The sequence below is a fragment of the Hipposideros armiger genome, unplaced genomic scaffold, assembly GCF_001890085.2.
Source record: "Hipposideros armiger isolate ML-2016 unplaced genomic scaffold, ASM189008v1 scaffold_264, whole genome shotgun sequence".
Taxonomy (NCBI): domain Eukaryota; kingdom Metazoa; phylum Chordata; class Mammalia; order Chiroptera; family Hipposideridae; genus Hipposideros; species Hipposideros armiger.
The window spans coordinates 813,354-830,809 of NW_017731614.1; the positions used below are offsets into that span (position 1 = coordinate 813,354).

General features: G+C 53.1%; 1 protein-coding gene across 15 annotated transcripts in view; it reads left to right on the forward strand.

Moving 5' to 3' along the window:
- MPRIP (myosin phosphatase Rho interacting protein) overlaps positions 1 to 17,456 on the forward strand; it is a 140,875-nt gene that overhangs the window by 115,552 nt on the left and 7,867 nt on the right. For 5 of the 15 annotated variants that reach the window (XM_019656646.1, XM_019656652.1, XM_019656653.1 and 2 more), the window contains 8 exons: positions 1,454 to 5,326; positions 8,452 to 8,599; positions 9,399 to 9,516; positions 10,741 to 10,900; positions 11,910 to 12,029; positions 12,881 to 12,967; positions 13,200 to 13,362; positions 14,945 to 15,030. In XM_019656646.1, coding sequence (XP_019512191.1) covers positions 1,454 to 5,326; positions 8,452 to 8,599; positions 9,399 to 9,516; positions 10,741 to 10,900; positions 11,910 to 12,029; positions 12,881 to 12,967; positions 13,200 to 13,362; positions 14,945 to 15,030 — 4,755 coding nt within the window. Of the gene's footprint in view, positions 1 to 1,453; positions 5,327 to 8,451; positions 8,600 to 9,398; positions 9,517 to 10,740; positions 10,901 to 11,909; positions 12,030 to 12,880; positions 12,968 to 13,199; positions 13,363 to 14,944; positions 15,031 to 15,536; positions 15,603 to 17,456 lie in introns of all 15 variants that reach the window. The other 10 variants (XM_019656655.1, XM_019656657.1, XM_019656659.1 and 7 more) reach the window with 4 other exon arrangements.

Consider the following 17,456-nt stretch of genomic DNA (forward strand, 5'->3'; position numbering starts at 1 on the left):
TGACTGTGGCCATCGGCACCCCCACAGGCCCTGCACCCTCATCTTCAGCCCCTCCAGTCCTAGTTACTGCCCTGCCCAGTTCAGACTCAGGCTCCAGGAGCTGGTGATGGTTGTCTTCCCACTTTCCTACAAGCCTCACTCTAGGCTTTCTGGCTCATTTGTACAGACCTTCCAGGCTTGGGGAGCATCTTCTTAAATCTGGGTTGGGGCCACATCCTACATGAATTCATCTCACATCAGGTGGTAGAGACACTCGTAGCAGATTTTGCACATTGCTAACCTGAGAACCTACCGGTGTCTAACTTGGATGATGCATGAGTCTGCACCTAAGCCTGTCAGTCAGCACTGGGAGGGCCGGCCTCTGAACGCCTTCCAGCTAGGTCTAATACCAGGTTGCTTTTAACCTCCCTTTGTGCTTTGGGTTTGCTTATAATCAAGAGTGAGCAAGGGCCGTTGGGATTAAGGGTGAGAAGGAGGTGGCCACCTGGGTGGGCGCTCCGCTAACTGCTGGGAGGAGGAGCTTGCATGGTTTGGATGTCGCTGTGGAGTATAACTTAATAACAACATAACTGAGTGTCACATCTGTGGCTTCCCCACCAGCAGACTAAGGGGGCCACAGGCAGGCCAGATTCTTAGGCTGGGCTGTTCTCTTGTTCATGTTCTTGTTTTTTTCCCTACTTTATTAGTTCTGTCTCTTCTGCATGCCTTTCCATTTGGGGAGTTTTGTTTCATATGTGTTTTGGGGTTTTTTTGTTTTTTGCATGCTTTACTTTCTTATTTTGAATTCCATGAAAGTTTGTTTGTTTTGTTGATTATCATATTTTACTCCATGGTTTCCGTGTGTCCCCCACCCCTCCCCCATTTTGTCTTCTTGCAGGTAGAGATTAGTTCTTCCTGTTTCTGTAGAGGACGGGCTCCACTTTCCAAAGGAAAATGTTTGGATGTCACCTTGCTGATATCCTGAGCAGTTGCCTCCCTTCCTTCTCTCCCTATCCTAGAAGGAAGTGACATCATCACCTGCACTCTTCATCCTGTGCTTCTTTAGGGTTTATTGTCTAGAGCTGTGTACCTTTTGTTTTGCAAAACAAACAATCAGATGCCTGTGCTCTGCTCCCCGCTGTCCTTTCTGCCCATCTCTTGTCCTCCAGTCTTCGTTTTGCTTACCTGTGTGTTCCATTATTCAATTTCGTTTGGTTTATTTCTCCTAGAAGCTATTCAGTTAGAGCTGTTTTGATGTTATTGTCTACGTTTTCTATTTGCCTGGAAGCAGTACTTACCAAAAAAATTAAGATCATATGTTGGATTTTTTTTTTTAATGAAAAAAATAATTGTGCAAAGGATAAAAGGCAAACCCACCAAGGAGCTTTTCTGTGGTTGACCCTGGCCAGAGGTGTGACACTCAGAACTGGGAAGTCCGAGTGTTACTAACCAGTGTTTAATCGGTTTTTTTAAGACTGAAGTGGCCACCGCCCCATCCGGTGCCTGGCAGAGGCTCCACAGAGTCAACCAAGATCTGCAAAGGAAGCTGGAGGCCCAGTGCCGGCGCCAGGGGCTGACCACACAACAGACCCAGGCCCTGAAGCGCAGCTACGGGGAAGCCAAAGATGTAGTCCGGCACCATGAGGCCGAGATCCACAGCCTCCAGGCGAGGCTCAGCACCGCTGCCGCTGAGCTCACTATCAAGGAACAGGCACTGGCCAAGCTCAAGGGTGACCTGAAGATGGAGAAGGACAAGGTCCGTGAGCAGCTGGAGGAGTGGCAGCACAGCGAGGCCACGCTGAGCGGGCAGCTGCAGGCCAGTGAGCAGAAGCTGAAGAGCGCGGAAGCCCTACTGCTAGAGAAGACGCAGGAGCTGCGGGACCTGGAGATGCAGCAGGCACTGCAGAGGGACCGGCAGAAGGAGGTGCAGAGGCTGCAGGAGCGCATCGCGGACCTCAGCCAGCAGCTCAGTGCCTCCGAGCAGGCCCAGAGGCTGATGGAGGAGAAGCTGCAGAGGAACTACGAGCTGCTGCTTGAGAGCTGTGAGAAAGAGAAGCAGGTGTTGCTACAGAACCTGAAGGAGGTGGAAGACAAGGCCAGTGCCTATGAGGATCAGCTCCAGGACCACGAGCAGCAGATGGAGGTCCTCCAGAAGGAGAAGCTGAGCGCCAAGTTCGAGGGCAGCCAGGCAGTGCACCAGCTGGAGGAGCAGCTGGAGATGAAGGAGGCCAGCATCCAGAAGCTGGCGGAGCATGTCCAGAGCCTCCGCGACGAGCGGGACACCATCAGGCAACGCTTTCAGGAGCTGGTGGGGCGCATTGCTGTGTCCGATGGGGACGTGGCCAAGCTTCAGGAGAAGCTGAGGGGGAGAGAGGCGGACTACCAGAGCTTGGAGCACTCGTACAGGAGGGTGGCTGGCCAGCTCCAGGGCATGCACACGCTGCTAAAGGAGAAAGAGGAGGAGCTGAAGCACATCAAGGAAATGCATGAGAAAGTTCTAGAAAAGAAAGATCAGGACCTCAACGAGGCTTTGGTTAAAATGGTTGCCTTGGGGAGCAGCTTAGAGGAAACAGAAATAAAGCTCCAGGCAAAGGAAGAGATCTTAAGGAAATTTGCAAAGGCGTCTTCAGAGGAGGTGGAGGAGTCACGGAGCTCCCCGGAAGAAGCAGAGGAGGATGGGGCTGTGCTCTCGGGCCCGCACCTCCAACTTGCCGGCGCACCTCCAGGCTTCCCACACTTGAGGCTTGAAGATGAGGACCCAGGGGCTGCCCTTGGGGAGGAATGTGAGGACAGCAGCCCCAGGAGAGAAGAGAGCATGGTGCTCCCGAAGTCAGAAGTGCCTGGCAGGGAGGGGCACCTGCAAACGTCAGCAAAGCCCGAGCAGGGGGCGCCCAGCACTAAAAGGCAAAGAATCCGGTTCTCCACGATCCAGTGCCAGAAATACACCCACCCCGATGGGTCCGAGAAGACCTGGACCAGCAGCACATCTTCCGACACCAGTCAGGACCGGTCACCCTCAGAGGAAAGTATGTCGTCAGAGGCCACCCCCAGCTCGCTCCCTGCAACCAGTGACTCTGACACCTACCTCTCCATAATACACTCCCTGGAGACCAAGCTCTACATCACAGAGGAGAAGCTCAAAGATGTGACGGTGAAGCTAGAGAGCCAGCAGGGCCAGAGCCAGGAGGCCCTGCTCACGCTGCACCAGCAGTGGGCCAGCACGGAGGCGCGGCTCCGCGAGCAGCTCCACACCAGCCTGCTCCAGGTCCGAGCGCTGGCCTCCCAGCTGGATCAGGAAAGACAGGGCAGGGTGAAGATAGTCGAAAATCACATTGGGGAGCTTGGCAATTTCCAGGTAAAAAACAGTCAGGCCTTGGCTTGCTTAGAAAACTGCCAGGAACAGCTACGATCTCTGCCACGGGCTGGCCAGGAAGCAGCACCGGATGTAGGAGCAGGCCCCCTGGCCAGCGTGGAGAGCGCGCTGGTCAGTGCCATCCAGGCTCTGCATCACTGGCCCACCCCTGCAGACAGCAGGGTCCAGGCTCAGCTAGAGGAAGGTGGTTTCTTGGAGACAGGGCAGGCAGCTTTGCAGCAGCCACCCCACCAGCCTGGACTGACCGAGCAGGGGCAGCTGAAGCTCCTTTCTGATCAAATAGCTCTGGAAGCCGCGCTGATAAACCAAATAGCAGACTCTTTAAAAGACACAACCTCAGATATCTCGCGCGTTCTCCACGAGATTTCTCAGTCAACGGAGTTGCCCCTGGAACCTGGAAGCACCACAGTATGTCCTGGGGCCTCAGCAGACACGTGGGCCAAGAAGGTGCTGGTGGACGGCGAGTTCTGGAGCCAGGTTGAGTCTCTGAGTGAGCACCTGGGGACGCTGGGAAGAGAGGCAGCCAGCACGTCAGGAGGTGGGCAGCACTGCGTCCCACAGGCCCTGGTCCCTGCCCTGGCAGACGCCACATGGGTCAGGGCAGAACTCAGCTTTGCTGTGCAGTCAGTGAGGGAGTCATTCCACCGTCGGCTGCAGAGCATCCAGGAGACACTCCGGGGGACCCAGACAGCCCTGCAGCAGCATAAGCACATGCTGGGGGAAATCCTGGGAGCCTACCGCACCCCCAACTTTGAGAGAGTAATGCAGCAAGCCTCAGAAGCCGTTAAGCTTCCGGCAGGCACCGCAGACGGTGTACAGGTATCCTGGGACTCGAGTCCATTAGAAAAACTGAGTCATCAAGATGTAGTCAGCTCCCAGGATCCCCCTCACTTGTCCAGTCAGAGCTCTGGAGCCCTCGTTGCTATTCAGGAAGAACTCGCCTTACAGCTTAAAGATAAGGCCAGCCTCTTAGGGGAGATATCTGCCGCCTTAACTTCTCTTTCCCCTGTGGAATCGGTACGAGATTGTCAGAAGCTTCTTCAGGTATCCCAGAATCTCTCCTACAGCACTTGTTTGGGAGGCCTCGGTCACTATTCTTCATTATTAGTTAAAGATGCAATTATTCAGGCTCAGGTGTGTTACGCAGCCTGCAAAATTCGGCTGGAATATGAAAAGGAGCTGCAGAGCTACAAGGAGTCCTGGCAGAGCCAGGGGGCCTCCTGCCAGGAGCACAAGCAAGCCGTTGGGGCTCTCAGGGAGCAGTACGAGGAACTTCTCCGGAAGCAGAAGAGTGAGTACCTGGACGTGATTGCCATCATCGAAAGGGAAAACACAGAGCTCAAGGCCAAGGTAGCCCAGCTGAACCATCAGCAGAGGTACCTGGAAGAAGTAGAAAGCAAGCACAGCGAGAACATGTTTGCCCTGCAAGGGAGGTACGAGGAGGAGATCAGATGTGTGGTAGAGCAGCTGAACCGAGCAGAGAACACCTTGCAGGCTGAGCACAGCAGGGTCCTCAGCCAGCTGGATGCCTCGGTCAAGGACAGGCAGAACATGGAGCGGCACCACGTGGAGCAGATGCAGACCCTGGAGGACAGGTTCCAGCTCAAAGTCAAAGAGCTGCAAACAATCCACGAGGAAGAGCTGAGGACGTTGCAGGAGCACTACTCCCAGAACATGCAGTGCCTGCAGGAGAGCCTCCGCCACTACCAGGGGCAGCACCCCGAAGCCCTGCAGGCCCCCAGTCCCCCAGGCAGCCCCCGGCAGCCCCCTTCCTCTAGCTGGCCAGTCAGCCAGCCCAGCGATGCTGTGTATGTGGCCAAGGGGGAGGCCGACTCCATGACGGGCCTGAGAGAGCGTATCCAGGAGCTAGAGGCCCAGATGGATGTCATGCGTGAGGAGCTGGAGCAGAAGGACCTGGAGGGCAATGCTGCCACACTGCGGGAGAAGTACCAGAAAGACTTTGAGAACCTGAAGGTTTTGGCGCATTGTTTTATTTGCAAAGCAGTCGAGGGGCAGGCATTTTCCTGCTTGTTGGGGGGTGTCTAGTGCATCGGACTCATGGTGGAGCTGGGAAATGGCTCTTGGCTCTGAACTACTGTATAAGCAGAACTGAGTCAACATTCTGCTCCCCTCTCGGCTCCTCGCTGGCCGCAGTGTGGCCTCAGAGAGGGTCCTGTTCATCAGCCCCCACCGGGAAGAGGACCAGCCAAAGAACAGGATCACTGGCGAGAGGGGAGTGTGTTCTCCCCATCGCCTTCCCACTGCTTCTGGTGGCCTCTGCGTCCCGCCAGCAGGGGAAGCCCCACCAGCCTCTCCCTTTTTCCCACCCCTCCCAGAGCCCACTTCCAAGCTGGTACAGACCCAAGCTTGAGAAGTGCCCAAGGAGAAACCAGCCAGAGGCACCCTTGGAGGGCCATCTCCTGATTGTCCTAAGAGAGCAGAGTTGGGGTACTCAAAAGATAATATTTGCAAGGCAGTGTCGGGAGCCACTCCTGGGCTTCCAACTCTGGGGAACTGCTGTTTCATAGGCATTCTATGTAAGAAGGGCTTTTCTACTGAGCACAGCTTTCGGCTGCTGGTATTTCTTCTCAGGAGCTTTGAAAAATAACCTCTTCCTGTCACTGTCCCCCCCAACCCCCACCCCGTTTCACTCTCTGCCTTATTAGGCCCTGGGTCCAGGGCCACGGGCATTGGGCTGTGTGAAGCAGTCTGGCTTCTCGTCCAACCCCTTCATAACCAGAGACGATTGTGTGTGTGCACAGGGTTGCCCAGACTTTCCCCTGAGCTTCTGGCTATCTCTTGGAGACACACCCAGTAAATGTCCCAGCCCATCACAAGCCCTTAGTCCTCAGTTGGGCCTCTGGTGAGGGGACACCTCCCTTGATGCAGCACTGACCTGACTCCCAGGCTGCAATGGCTGTTGTGCTTCTGCTGCTGCCAAATGTTGTGCTAACACTGCTGTTCAGCAGGATGCCCGTGGTCTTGTTTACCAGCAGCTCATTCCTTTAGCTCTAAAAGAAAAGAGAAATGTGCTCTGTGTTAGCAGCGTACTATTTACCTCTGTATGATGACAGCCCGTTCACCAAAGACAAGCTCGTGTAGCTGTCAGCAAGCCCTTCTTCACTGTTCTAGCCCCAAGTCAGTCAAAACCTTTGGAAAACCATTATGAATAGTGAGAGAGCTTCAAGGGCTATTTTCCGAAAGTACTCAAGTCGTGCCCCCTGTGACAGTCAGTACACGTGAGCACAGCGGTCAGGTGCGCCAGTGCTGTCTCCCCGTGCCTATTCTGCCCACAGGGCACCCTGCAGGTCTGCGGCAGGTGCCTGGGTGCGTGCACACCCCTCACTCACTGGGGCCAAGGTGCCCCCTCCCCTCAGTGAGCTGCTTCCTGTCTGCTCCACCAGAGCCTCCCTCATGGCAAGGTGACTTCAGCCACCGTGTCAGCCAGCTGAGCACAGATAAGGCTCTAGCCAAAATAGTGACATCACACCACCAAGTTAGCAAGATATCAGAAAGGAGAAAACACCTGTGTTGACAAACGGGCCACAGATGGTGCTGGGGCCCAGTGTCCCCCAGCGGTGAGTTCTCATTGACCCCCTTGAGACACACAGAAATTACAGCCAAACAACACTCGGAAGGAGCCCAGTGAACGCTGTTACTTTGTGCCAATTTTTGCCCGGGATGGGGAGACGGATCTAGGCCCCTTTACCACAGCCACAGGCTAACGTGTTTCCTCATGATGCAGTAGTGAGTAAGGAACTTTCATTGATCCCAGGGATTATTGGCTTAAAAATTAAAATCTATTTACAAATTATGTTTTAACACACGTGTTCTCCAAGGAAGCAGCCAGTCTTTAAAGATACCTCTGAGTTTCTATAGGAAGATTTTTGATCCTTTAAATATTCTAAAGCTCTCCAATCACGGTAATACTTAGAAGACCTACTAGCTGTGTGTGAACCCAGAGCCATCTGTGAATAAAGCATGTGGGAGGGAAGGCAGAGGCTCGGAGCGGGCCAGTGGCCAGGAGCCCGCAGCACTAGCATCGCTCCAGCTGTCCTGCAGTGTGAGGGCTGTGAAAGGAGACCGCCAGCTTCCAGACGGGCCTCTGGGGTTAGGAATGCCCAGTTAATGATGGACAACAGTTAAGACAGTTTGCCCAGTGCAGCAAATGTGTTGCAGTGAAGTCCAGACGATGACCTTGAGTTTGAAAATGCTAAATGGAAGACCTCAGGAAGGCCTCGCAATTATTGTGGGGGCTCAGAGATACCTGGACATGGTGGTTTGGTTTCTTGGTATTTTTTCTTGAATCCCTGTGCAAGAAGATTGACCAAACAGTACAGGGTTGGGAACGGGGAGCCCCGCTACTTGGATTTGGAATGTAACAGCCACGTTTTTCCAGTTCTTTAACATCACTGAAAGGCCTGATCCCAATTCAGAAACAGACCTCGCAAGGGATTTAGACAGAAAGCGTGCCTCCGTGCACAAACAGCGGCACATCCCACCCTCTTGCGTCTGTGCAGCACACTTAACCTGCCCTGTCTATAAGAGCAACTCTGATAAGCCAGGCCCAGGTTTCCTAGTGTAGCTGTGTGGGGTGGTTTGATCCCTCCTTAGGGCGTATCTGTCCTTCCCTACACTCGTGTCCAGTAATAAACCAGCCCAGGTTTATTATATAAACAAGGCATAGACAGGTTTGGAGAACAGTTCTGTTATGTGTTGGTGCAGTTAGTAAAGTCAATAATTAATGCCCCTCTTTGTACTCCTTCAAAAGAATTACCTGGCAGTAATTCCATCAGGGTCCAGGATTGGCTATGTTAAATTCAGTCCACTTTAGCCGCTTCCCACCTGTAGTACCAACTCCACAGGATTCAGAACACAGAAATAACAGAATTTATAGATGTAAATACCCTTCCCTAAATTTTCTAATGGCATGAAATGCCCAGTAGCATCAGTGTCAGGTGCCCCACTGCCTCTGCTCACCTTCAGAGAGCGTATTCTTTACCAGGGAGGCTGGAGCAGGCAGGGCTGCTGGCTTATCTATTAAACAGGACACCCAACTCAGGCAAAGAAACTAATAAAGCACCTTTTGCATCTCGCAGGCCACATGTGAGCGAGGGTTTGCAGCCATGGAAGAAACACACCAGAAGAAGATTGAGGACCTGCAGAGGCAACACCAGCGGGAACTAGAGAAGCTGCGGGAAGAGAAAGACCGCCTCCTGGCCGAGGAGACCGCGGCCACCATCTCAGGTGGGAGCTGGGCATGGTGGCCACTTTCCCCAGAGGGTAGGACAGGTGACAGACTTCCTGAGCCAAATGCACAGCTCAGAGCACTGACTAGCCTTAGTGCTGCCTTTTGACTGAGATTTAAGCTTCGTTAGAATTCGAAGAATTCGAGAGAATTCTTCTGTGTCAGTTGTCTGAAAATTAAAAAGGCTGGTTTTAGGAGCCCTTTGCAAGCTTGCAAGCCTAGCGCTAGCACTGCAGCAGTGACCGCCAGCACACCCAGCTACACATGAGGGGCTCCCCAGCCCAGCCAGTCCCATTGGTGGCATTTCCCTCTGACAGACAACTGTCAGCATAAGACCTGCCCAAAGTGCCCCGTAACATGAGAGCACAAAGGTTCAATAGTTTCTGCCTGGAAAACAGCGTTGTCACAGAGCTGATACTGTTCCCTGGGGAAGCACAGTACCACTGGATTGGTGCTGCCCACCCTTTATGTCATGATTCTTCACGGTGGCTTATTACTTCAGTTACCCAAGAAGGAAACATACCAACCTGAAAGCTTTTTTGTTTTATAAATTCCTGCTTGAATTTAACATTGACAGTTTGGTTTTCATCTAACATCAAAAGAACAAATGCACTGCATCCCTTTGTGGGGAGAGTTCCCTGGGAATTCTCCTGGCCTGCATCCATCTTGGAGACTGGCTTTGGGAGAGGCCGGCCTGGCTGCCAGTGGATCGAGCGTGAACAGTGGGTAGCCATCGCATCCTGCTGTCCTTCTGGCCCCCCAGCTTCTCGGTGCTCATGGCCATGTCCTTGCCTGCAGCCATCGAAGCCATGAAGAATGCCCACCGAGAGGAGATGGAGCGTGAGCTGGAGAAGAGCCAGCGGTCTCAGATCAGCAGCATCAACTCGGACATCGAGGCCCTGCGGCGGCAGTATCTGTGAGTTAGCCTCGGGCCTCACGTGGGGAAGTGGTGCCGTGCCTCTTCTGTGCCTTTGTAGGAGCCACACAGATGTGGGTCCCGAGGGTGGCAGTGGTGGGGGCTCATGGGTGCTGAGAGCAGCTCAGAGGCTGAGTGCAGTCTGAGGGTCAGCAGCCACCGGCTCTCGTGGCCCAAGTGGGCTTCCTGTTACTAAGACAAACAAACAAACTAATCACTAAAATCTAGAGAAAAAGATGCAGCAAAAGAAACTGTATAACCTACTAGCCATTCTTCAGGACTGATCTCCAGGAGTCTCTGGAATTGGTTCTCCATCAGCTGCTGCCGCCTCAGTAACTCACGAGGAGGGAGTCTGGTCCGGAGCCTGAAGCCTGATGCTTCACGGCTGTGGGTGACAGAGGCAGCCACAGTGCCTACATTTTTAACAGGCATGTGCACTGATTCTGTTTGCAGAGGCCAGAGACTAGAAGGCATACAGCAGCACAGTTACTCACTTTTTCCTCAGCACAGCTACTGCCACTTGAATTGGCTACTGGGGGAGCCATTGCAGAACTGGCCTTTACCAGGGTCTTTGCACCATAAAAGAATTGGGGTCCCTGCCTCTTCCACGGCTCCCATTCAGTGTACTCAGGGCCAGGGCGGACTGGTGGTGTCCTGGGCACTGCAGTCACACTCATCTCAACTGGATGGGGTGACAGGACACAGGGCCTGGTCGGCTCGCCCTGAGGCCCCTCACTCTTGGCTTCACCAGTGGGAGAAACAGCCCTTCTTGGGGTCCACGGTGATAGACAGCAATGTCACAAGGCTCTGATTTCCTGCATGTGAATAGAGCCTGGTACGGCATTACAACACACAGATCACCTCCAAAGTTAGTGCTGAGAAAAGTGCAAGTCTGATTTCTCTCAGAATCAGGACATGTGTTTTGGTACCAGGGAACAAATTCTCTCCTGACGTCGTGAGAGAAGTTTTGTCGGTGGCACTATTAAGCCACTTAAAAGAGGACCGGGGAAGGACACAGAATAGATTTCTGTAAACCCGAAGTGCTTTTTAAGCTTTCCCCTATTCGGTGGTGTGCAAACTGTATGAGACAACAGAATGCGTAGGGTCCGGTCCCTGTTCCTTAGTTTCTTTCTGTCGTCGTCCCGTAAGTGTCAGTGGGGACACAGAATCCTCTGGCTGCCTGGTCCTGTGGGGGGACAGGAGTGAGTGGTGCCCTCTCCCCAGGGAGGAGCTGCAGTCAGTGCAGCGGGAGCTGGAGGTACTGTCGGAGCAGTACTCCCAGAAGTGCCTGGAAAACGCCCACCTGGCCCAGGCGCTGGAGGCCGAGCGGCAGGCCCTGCGGCAGTGCCAGCGCGAGAACCAGGAGCTCAACGCCCACAATCAGGTGAGCCCGTGCTGGAGCGGGAAGCAGGCCTCGCCTTCAAGTGATGTGTAGGCACCTCCTCAACGTGTTACATCCTTCAATGTGTTGATAGAGACTCACAGCAGATAGTGGGGCTGTGGCCGCCCGGCTATAGGAACCAGCTCATCACATTTGGAGTCACTGTGGCTCTAGCCCTTTAGGAGACTCTAAATGGCTCACTTTCTCCTCCTGGGCCCCTCTCAACTTTTACTTCATCATTGCTGGGCAGGGCCTGGGAGGGCATCACACCCAGTACGGCCTCCCATTACCAAGGCTAAGCACCACGTTTAAATGCCTCCCAGTCAAGAATATACACTGCTCACGTTTAATTGTTGTCAGTATTCTCAGAATTTGCCTGCTCCTCAGAAAATTGGGGTGCATTTAAAATCCTGGCTAGTGGGCAGGCTCAAGGTAGGTTTAGTTAAGTAAAAGCTTCTCTGTGGTACCAGATTGGTCCACCGTCCTTGTGACCACCTGCCTGTCCTCCCCGGGGCACTGAGCAGACAGACGGGGGGCCTGGTTCAGGCTCAAGGCTCTATGGGCCCACAGCCTCCCTGTACGAGGGCACTCCGGCAGGACTGGTTCTGCCTAGTCACCGCGGTGGCCTAAGATAACCATTTGTCAGCTGGAAAGAAGTTACAGAAAGTGAACGGGGAGGGTGGCAAGAGGGCCTAATCCTGCAGGAACTCAAGGGGGAAAACCATAGAACAGGCTAACACTAGTTATGGTGACAAAAAGGTAAGTAGGATTATGTATCCTGCACACACAATTCTCCAAATACAAAGCCCACGTAAATGGCTTTTACCAGGGGTGTAAACCGCAGGCGGTGACACCTGTGCACGCTGAACCTCCCAACGCCATGGCTGTGGCCACCTGTGCCTGCCCACGTCTGCCTGGTGTTGGGAGAAACAGCCTCTCCTGCTTGCACTGTATGATTGCCACCCCTGAGCAGTTCTGTCGAGCATCTCTGTTCTTTTGTTCTGTCCCCCAGGAGCTGAACAACCGCCTGGCCGCGGAGATCGCACGGTTACGAACACTGCTGACTGGGGACGCCAGTGGGGAGGCCGCTGGCTCACCCCTCACACAGGGCAAGGATGCCTATGAGCTGGAGGTACTCTCGGAGCCAGGCCCCCTCTCCACCCAGTTCTGCACCGCAGAAGCCCCAAGTGGGAACCAGGGGTGGCCCCTAGCTTACAGAATCATTACAGGGATGAGACCTGGAGATAGCAAGAGGGAAAGAACATGGAAAGATCCAAATCACCCCAGGACAGCAAAAGAGAAGTTAGCTGCCAGGCAACCTGGGACCCATGGCAGAAGTGGGGATCCCTTGAGAGGCCTCAGGAACCTTTAGCCCCATCCTCACTCACCTCCCCTCCTCCCCTCTGCCACGCCACAACCACCACCTACAATGAAACATTTAATTACTGCTTGGACACTGAGGTTGCTTGAGATTTTCTAACTCCCTATTCTTACTCGGGATCAGGGAGGTTCATCTTAAGTCCAAATGATTGATTTTTATGTAGAAGATGTCCTTTTATGAAAGCACTTAGATTTCTTCCCATTCAATTAAAATTTCATCATGAAAGTATCTCTTACTAAAAGATGTGGGAGAGAGAGAGTGAGTTGAGAAGTCTCAGAGGACAGCTTTGTGGGCCCCTCCGTGGGCGCAGTCCCAGCTGCTCGCCCTGGCCCAGGCTGAGGAGGAGGGCGCTCGGGCCCAGGAAGGACTGCAGTTCCTTTCTTCTCCTCTCTGTCTCGCTGTGCAATGCTGAAGCTGGTAGCAGTGTTTACATGTTCTTGGCCGGTATCTTTAGCTGCATACTGGTGAGGATGGGAGGAAGGCTGCCTCTTCATCCATGTGTGCCTGTCAGGTCTCTGCTTGACTCTCACAGCCTTTGCTTTCAAGACTCTGGAAGTCCCTTTGCTCCCGAATGTCAATCCCTAATTGCTCTCTCATTCTAGGTCTTACTGCGAGTCAAAGAGTCGGAAATACAGTACCTAAAACAGGAGATCAGCTCTCTCAAGGATGAGCTGCAGACGGCGTTGCGGGTAAGGGCACATCACCACAGGGCAGGTCTGCAGAAAGGGCTGGGGACGAGGGACACGTGTCTCCACAACTCCAGAGCTTTGTCTACTTTCTGCCTTTGGAAGTCCAGGATCAGCTTGCCTCTTCTGCTGTCAAGGGCATTCCCCAGTCACCTCCCAGAAGCATCCCAGCCCCAAGGGGACAGACCACCTAGCCTGGCTGTAACCACTGTTTGTTCTCTCCTTCTGTCCCCAGGACAAGAAGTATGCTAGTGACAAGTATAAAGACATCTACACAGAGCTCAGCATCGTGAGGGCAAAGGCCGACTGTGACATCAGCAGATTGAAGGAACAGCTGAAAGCAGCCACGGAAGCCCTGGGTGAAAAGTCCCCTGAGAACACCCCTGTGTCGGGATATGGTGAGCTCGTGGGGATTGGTCAGAGCGTTACTGGGGCTCGATTCAAAGCAGCAGGATCCCGTTTCTGTCCTTAGACTTCTGTTCCCTCGCAGAGAACGGCCAGAGAGGCACTGGTCAGGGGCTGGCAAGTGCTCCAGGGTAGCTGATGGTGGGCCCTGTGCTGATTGCTTTGAGGGAAAATCACACCATCAGCATCTATTTTCATATTAATGACAGGTTGTGTTTTTCTGTTTTCCTTAAGAACTCAATAGTTTGGTAAAAGTGGCTCCCACTAATGCAGCGGTTCTCAACCTGTGGGTCGTGACCCCTTTGAGGGTCGAACAACCCTTTCACAGGGGTCGCCTAAGACCATCGGAAAACAAAAAGATATTTACATTACGATTCATAACAGTAGCAAAATTACAGTTATAGAGTAGCAACGAAAATAATTTTATGGTTGGGGGTCACCACAAGATGAAGAACTGTATTAAGGGGTCGCGGCATTAGGAAGGTTGAGAACCGCTGCACTAATGGCTTGATCCTGGGGTTTTACCGTAAAATCAACAGAAGGCTGTGGGGGAAGGAGCCGAGGAGGAAATGATGTGCTACCTCACTAATACCCAAAAATTCAACTTTTTTCTCTCCACTAGACAAGGGTTAGTGATAGTGGCAGCACTGACGGATAGGTGAAGAGAAATCATTTGCATTGCTGTTGGGAGGATAAGGTAACAGTCTTTCTGGAAGGCAGTTAGGCAATCTGTAGCAAAATTTAAAATCAAACTATAGAATAACTCTGTGGGTAAAGCAATGATAATTGGCTGCCCGTGAGGGGAGCCAGAAGACAGCGAGAGAGGAAGGATGCATACATGCTGTGACCTACCAGTTTAACTTCTGAAAAAAAAACAAGTGCATAGAAATGTGCAAACAAGGACACTTAGCACTTAGAAGCAAAAGACTAATTCCACCTAAACAGTCTTTATTTGTATCAAACAGGATTGTTGAAACTGACATCACTCCACAGTGAAATACTATGCAGTTCTTAAAAGGCATCAGGCAGAAGTTTTTGTTTAGACATGGACAGAGGTCAGTAAATACATTAAGTTTAAACAACCCCACGCACAGGACAGATGGTATGACCTAAGTCTGAAGGACTGTCCACCAAACTCTTAGTGGCGGTTGTCTCTGTAAGCGAGGATTATGAGAAGGACTTGGTCTTCTCTTGTTTTACAACAGTCCTGGGTTCTCAGGAGGTGGGATAAATGAGTAATATGGGGACAGATGGTCTGCTCAGCAGATAGGTGCAGCCCCGAGTGGGGTGTCCAGGCGCCCTGCAGAGAGCATGGCTTGGCCTACGGTCAGGCCCCAGCTGGGAGAGCCTGGACAAGTGCCCCCCACACAGACGCCCTCCAGGTGCTCCGTACTTTGGGCTGTTCCAAAAAATATCTAGTATGTTTCATGGTTATTGGCTTTGAGTTCCCTTAAAGTTATTTAAGGAAATGTCGTAAGTGTGTGGCGAGGACAGTCAGCTTGGGAGATTTTTCAACATTCACTCTGGTTACAGAAGGTTTTATAGACAAAGTGATGGGTCTGTTTGTTCCTTCAGATATAATGAAATCTAAAAGCAACCCTGACTTCTTGAAGAAAGACAGATCTTGTGTCAGCCGGCAACTCAGAAACATCAGGTCCAAGGTGAGCCTGGGGTCTGGCCCCAGGTATGTGGGGCTCCCAGACCTTGGGGAGAGAAGCAGGAGTGAAGGCCCGGTACAGGCAGCAGCGGCAGGTCCCCAAGGTCCCAGAACCAGCTGGCCCCACACACTTCACCCTGCGGGGCCAATTCTGGTGACTTCGAGCTTCATGTCTGCTCCAAGCAACAGTGGAACCCCCTCCTGACAGCAGCAGTTGAAAGGCTGGGCCTCCGAGAAACAGGGCTTGGAGGGGGTTACACCCCACTCGCCTCCTGGCTCAGCCCTTTTCTGTCTGTATTGTTTCTTGCACATCCTTAGTGTCATACTGACGCTGCCTGCCTTTGAGAGAGGAGGCGCCCTGCACCCAGCCTCTAGTAGCAAGCCCCAGCATGCGTGCCCTGCCCCCTGTGCGCCTCTGCACAGGAAGTGGGGGGCGGGGAAGGGAGTGTTGAGCATGCTGCATTAGGATTGATGTGTGCGTGTCTTATTTTTTGCTCTTTCCTCTGACAGTCTGTAATTGAGCAGGTCTCATGGGATAACTGAAACCAGCCCGCTTCCAGGTCCCCTGTCATGTAGGTAAACACCTCTCACCACCCACCCACCTGCCGCCCTCGAGGGGGTGCTGCCTGCATGCACTGCTCACACCTCCATAGCAAGCTCCTGTTTCATTGTGACTTGATTTAATTCATGCTGCTCCGGCAAACACATACGCAACTCCAAGTCAAGTTCATTAACCTGTTCTGGGGAGTTTACTGACACTATACCCTCCTAACAGAGCTGACCCTGGCAGGAGGCCAGCCTGCAGAGCCAGCCCGGTCAGCATGCATGTTGGATGCTCTGTGCACTCCACATTCTCTGGGGAGACCCCTCTTGCCCTCAAGACGCGGGTGTGACAGACACCCAGTGGCCATGAAAAGCAGTCTCCCACCACTGCAGAACCCCCGACCCAGTTCACAGGCCAAGCCAGGGCATTCAGGAGGCCTGCCTGACCCCTTATGGACGTAGCTCAGGAGGAAGACTTCACAAGACAAGTTTTGTCTGTGGGAGCAAAAGTAGAAAGAGAAAACTTTCAGGGATATCCATGTTTCCCGTGTAAGAAGAAAGCCCTTGGTGTTCAGGACAGTCCTGCCAGCCCAACTAGAAAGGCTGAGACCTGACAGGAGTCCCCCAGGACGTGCTGTGATGCTGGGCTGGGCCTGTAAAGCGATGTCAGCGAGCACTCTTTGCTCCCTGATGGTATTTGGAGACAGCCCCCACCACCACGGGAAGGCGGGAATGAAATTGTCTAGAAACTGAACCTGTCATTGGTGCTTTTCACATGATATCTAAAATATAAAGATTTCTGTTTCATTGATACCATTTCTACATCATCCCTCACTCAAAAGGATAGTAAGTCTCAGCACCATAAAGCCAAAGCAAGTTTGTTGCTTAAGAACAGTGCAGCTTTTCTGGGGCTGCAACCAGGAAACGTGTCCTCCAGCATCCTCACAGAGGCCCCTCTGGTACTGAGTGTGGGGCCCCTGGAGGGCTGTGGGAGGAAGGAGCCTCAAGGGAGTGGCTGCCCCGAAGGCCCTTCTCCGGTTGCACAGGGTGGGGCTGTTTACCACTGGAGGGGGCAGCAGCATGGACTAAGCACAAACCTTGGCCTGCCGTAGCCTTGGGCTGCCCCTGTCACCCTGCTCCCTGGATGCCTGTCCCTGAGAATAAGGATTGTCCCTCGGGTCTGACAATGCATAGAAGGTGCACACCCAAAGGCAGGACACTCGCTGACCCTCAGGTCTCAGGAATGGTGGTCAGTTCACCGCTGTCCCAAGGGAAAGTCCCCAGCTAGAACAGAGCAGTGTGGTATGGGACGCAGCCTGCCTGTGAGCCGGGCTCTCAGGGACGGGCCCTTCTGCAGCGTGGCCACACGTGCCCAGCACAGACTGCTGTGCAGACGGCAGTCCCTGACCTGAAGCACTTGGGAGGAGAGACCCAAGAGTATTTGAGGCCATTGTGTGCATTAAGGGACATTCCGGTTTGGCGTGGGATGTGGATTGGCCCCCATCCTCTGACCTACTCAGTGACAGGCTTCAAAAGTGACCCTAACCACATGCTTACATGGAGGTCCACCTGGAGTTTCAAAAAGGTTAGCAATAGAACCCTTTATTTTAAATAAACAAAAACTTATTCATTTATACACACACAGCTCCACAGCATCAAAAGCAGGCAGAGCTGTTCTGGGCAAAGCTATGGGGGACACCAGGGCCCACCCCGCTTCCCTTAAATCTGGGAGGAAGCTGGTCCCACAGACTTTCACAGACACCCGCTCTGAAGCTTCAGGCTGGCTCTCCTGGCCCCCAGGACCAGCTCCTCCCATTTGGGGCTGAAATTGATGTAACCATCAGGATCCTGCCCTGGGGCCAGCCGTGAGTTTCGTGTGTCTTAGTG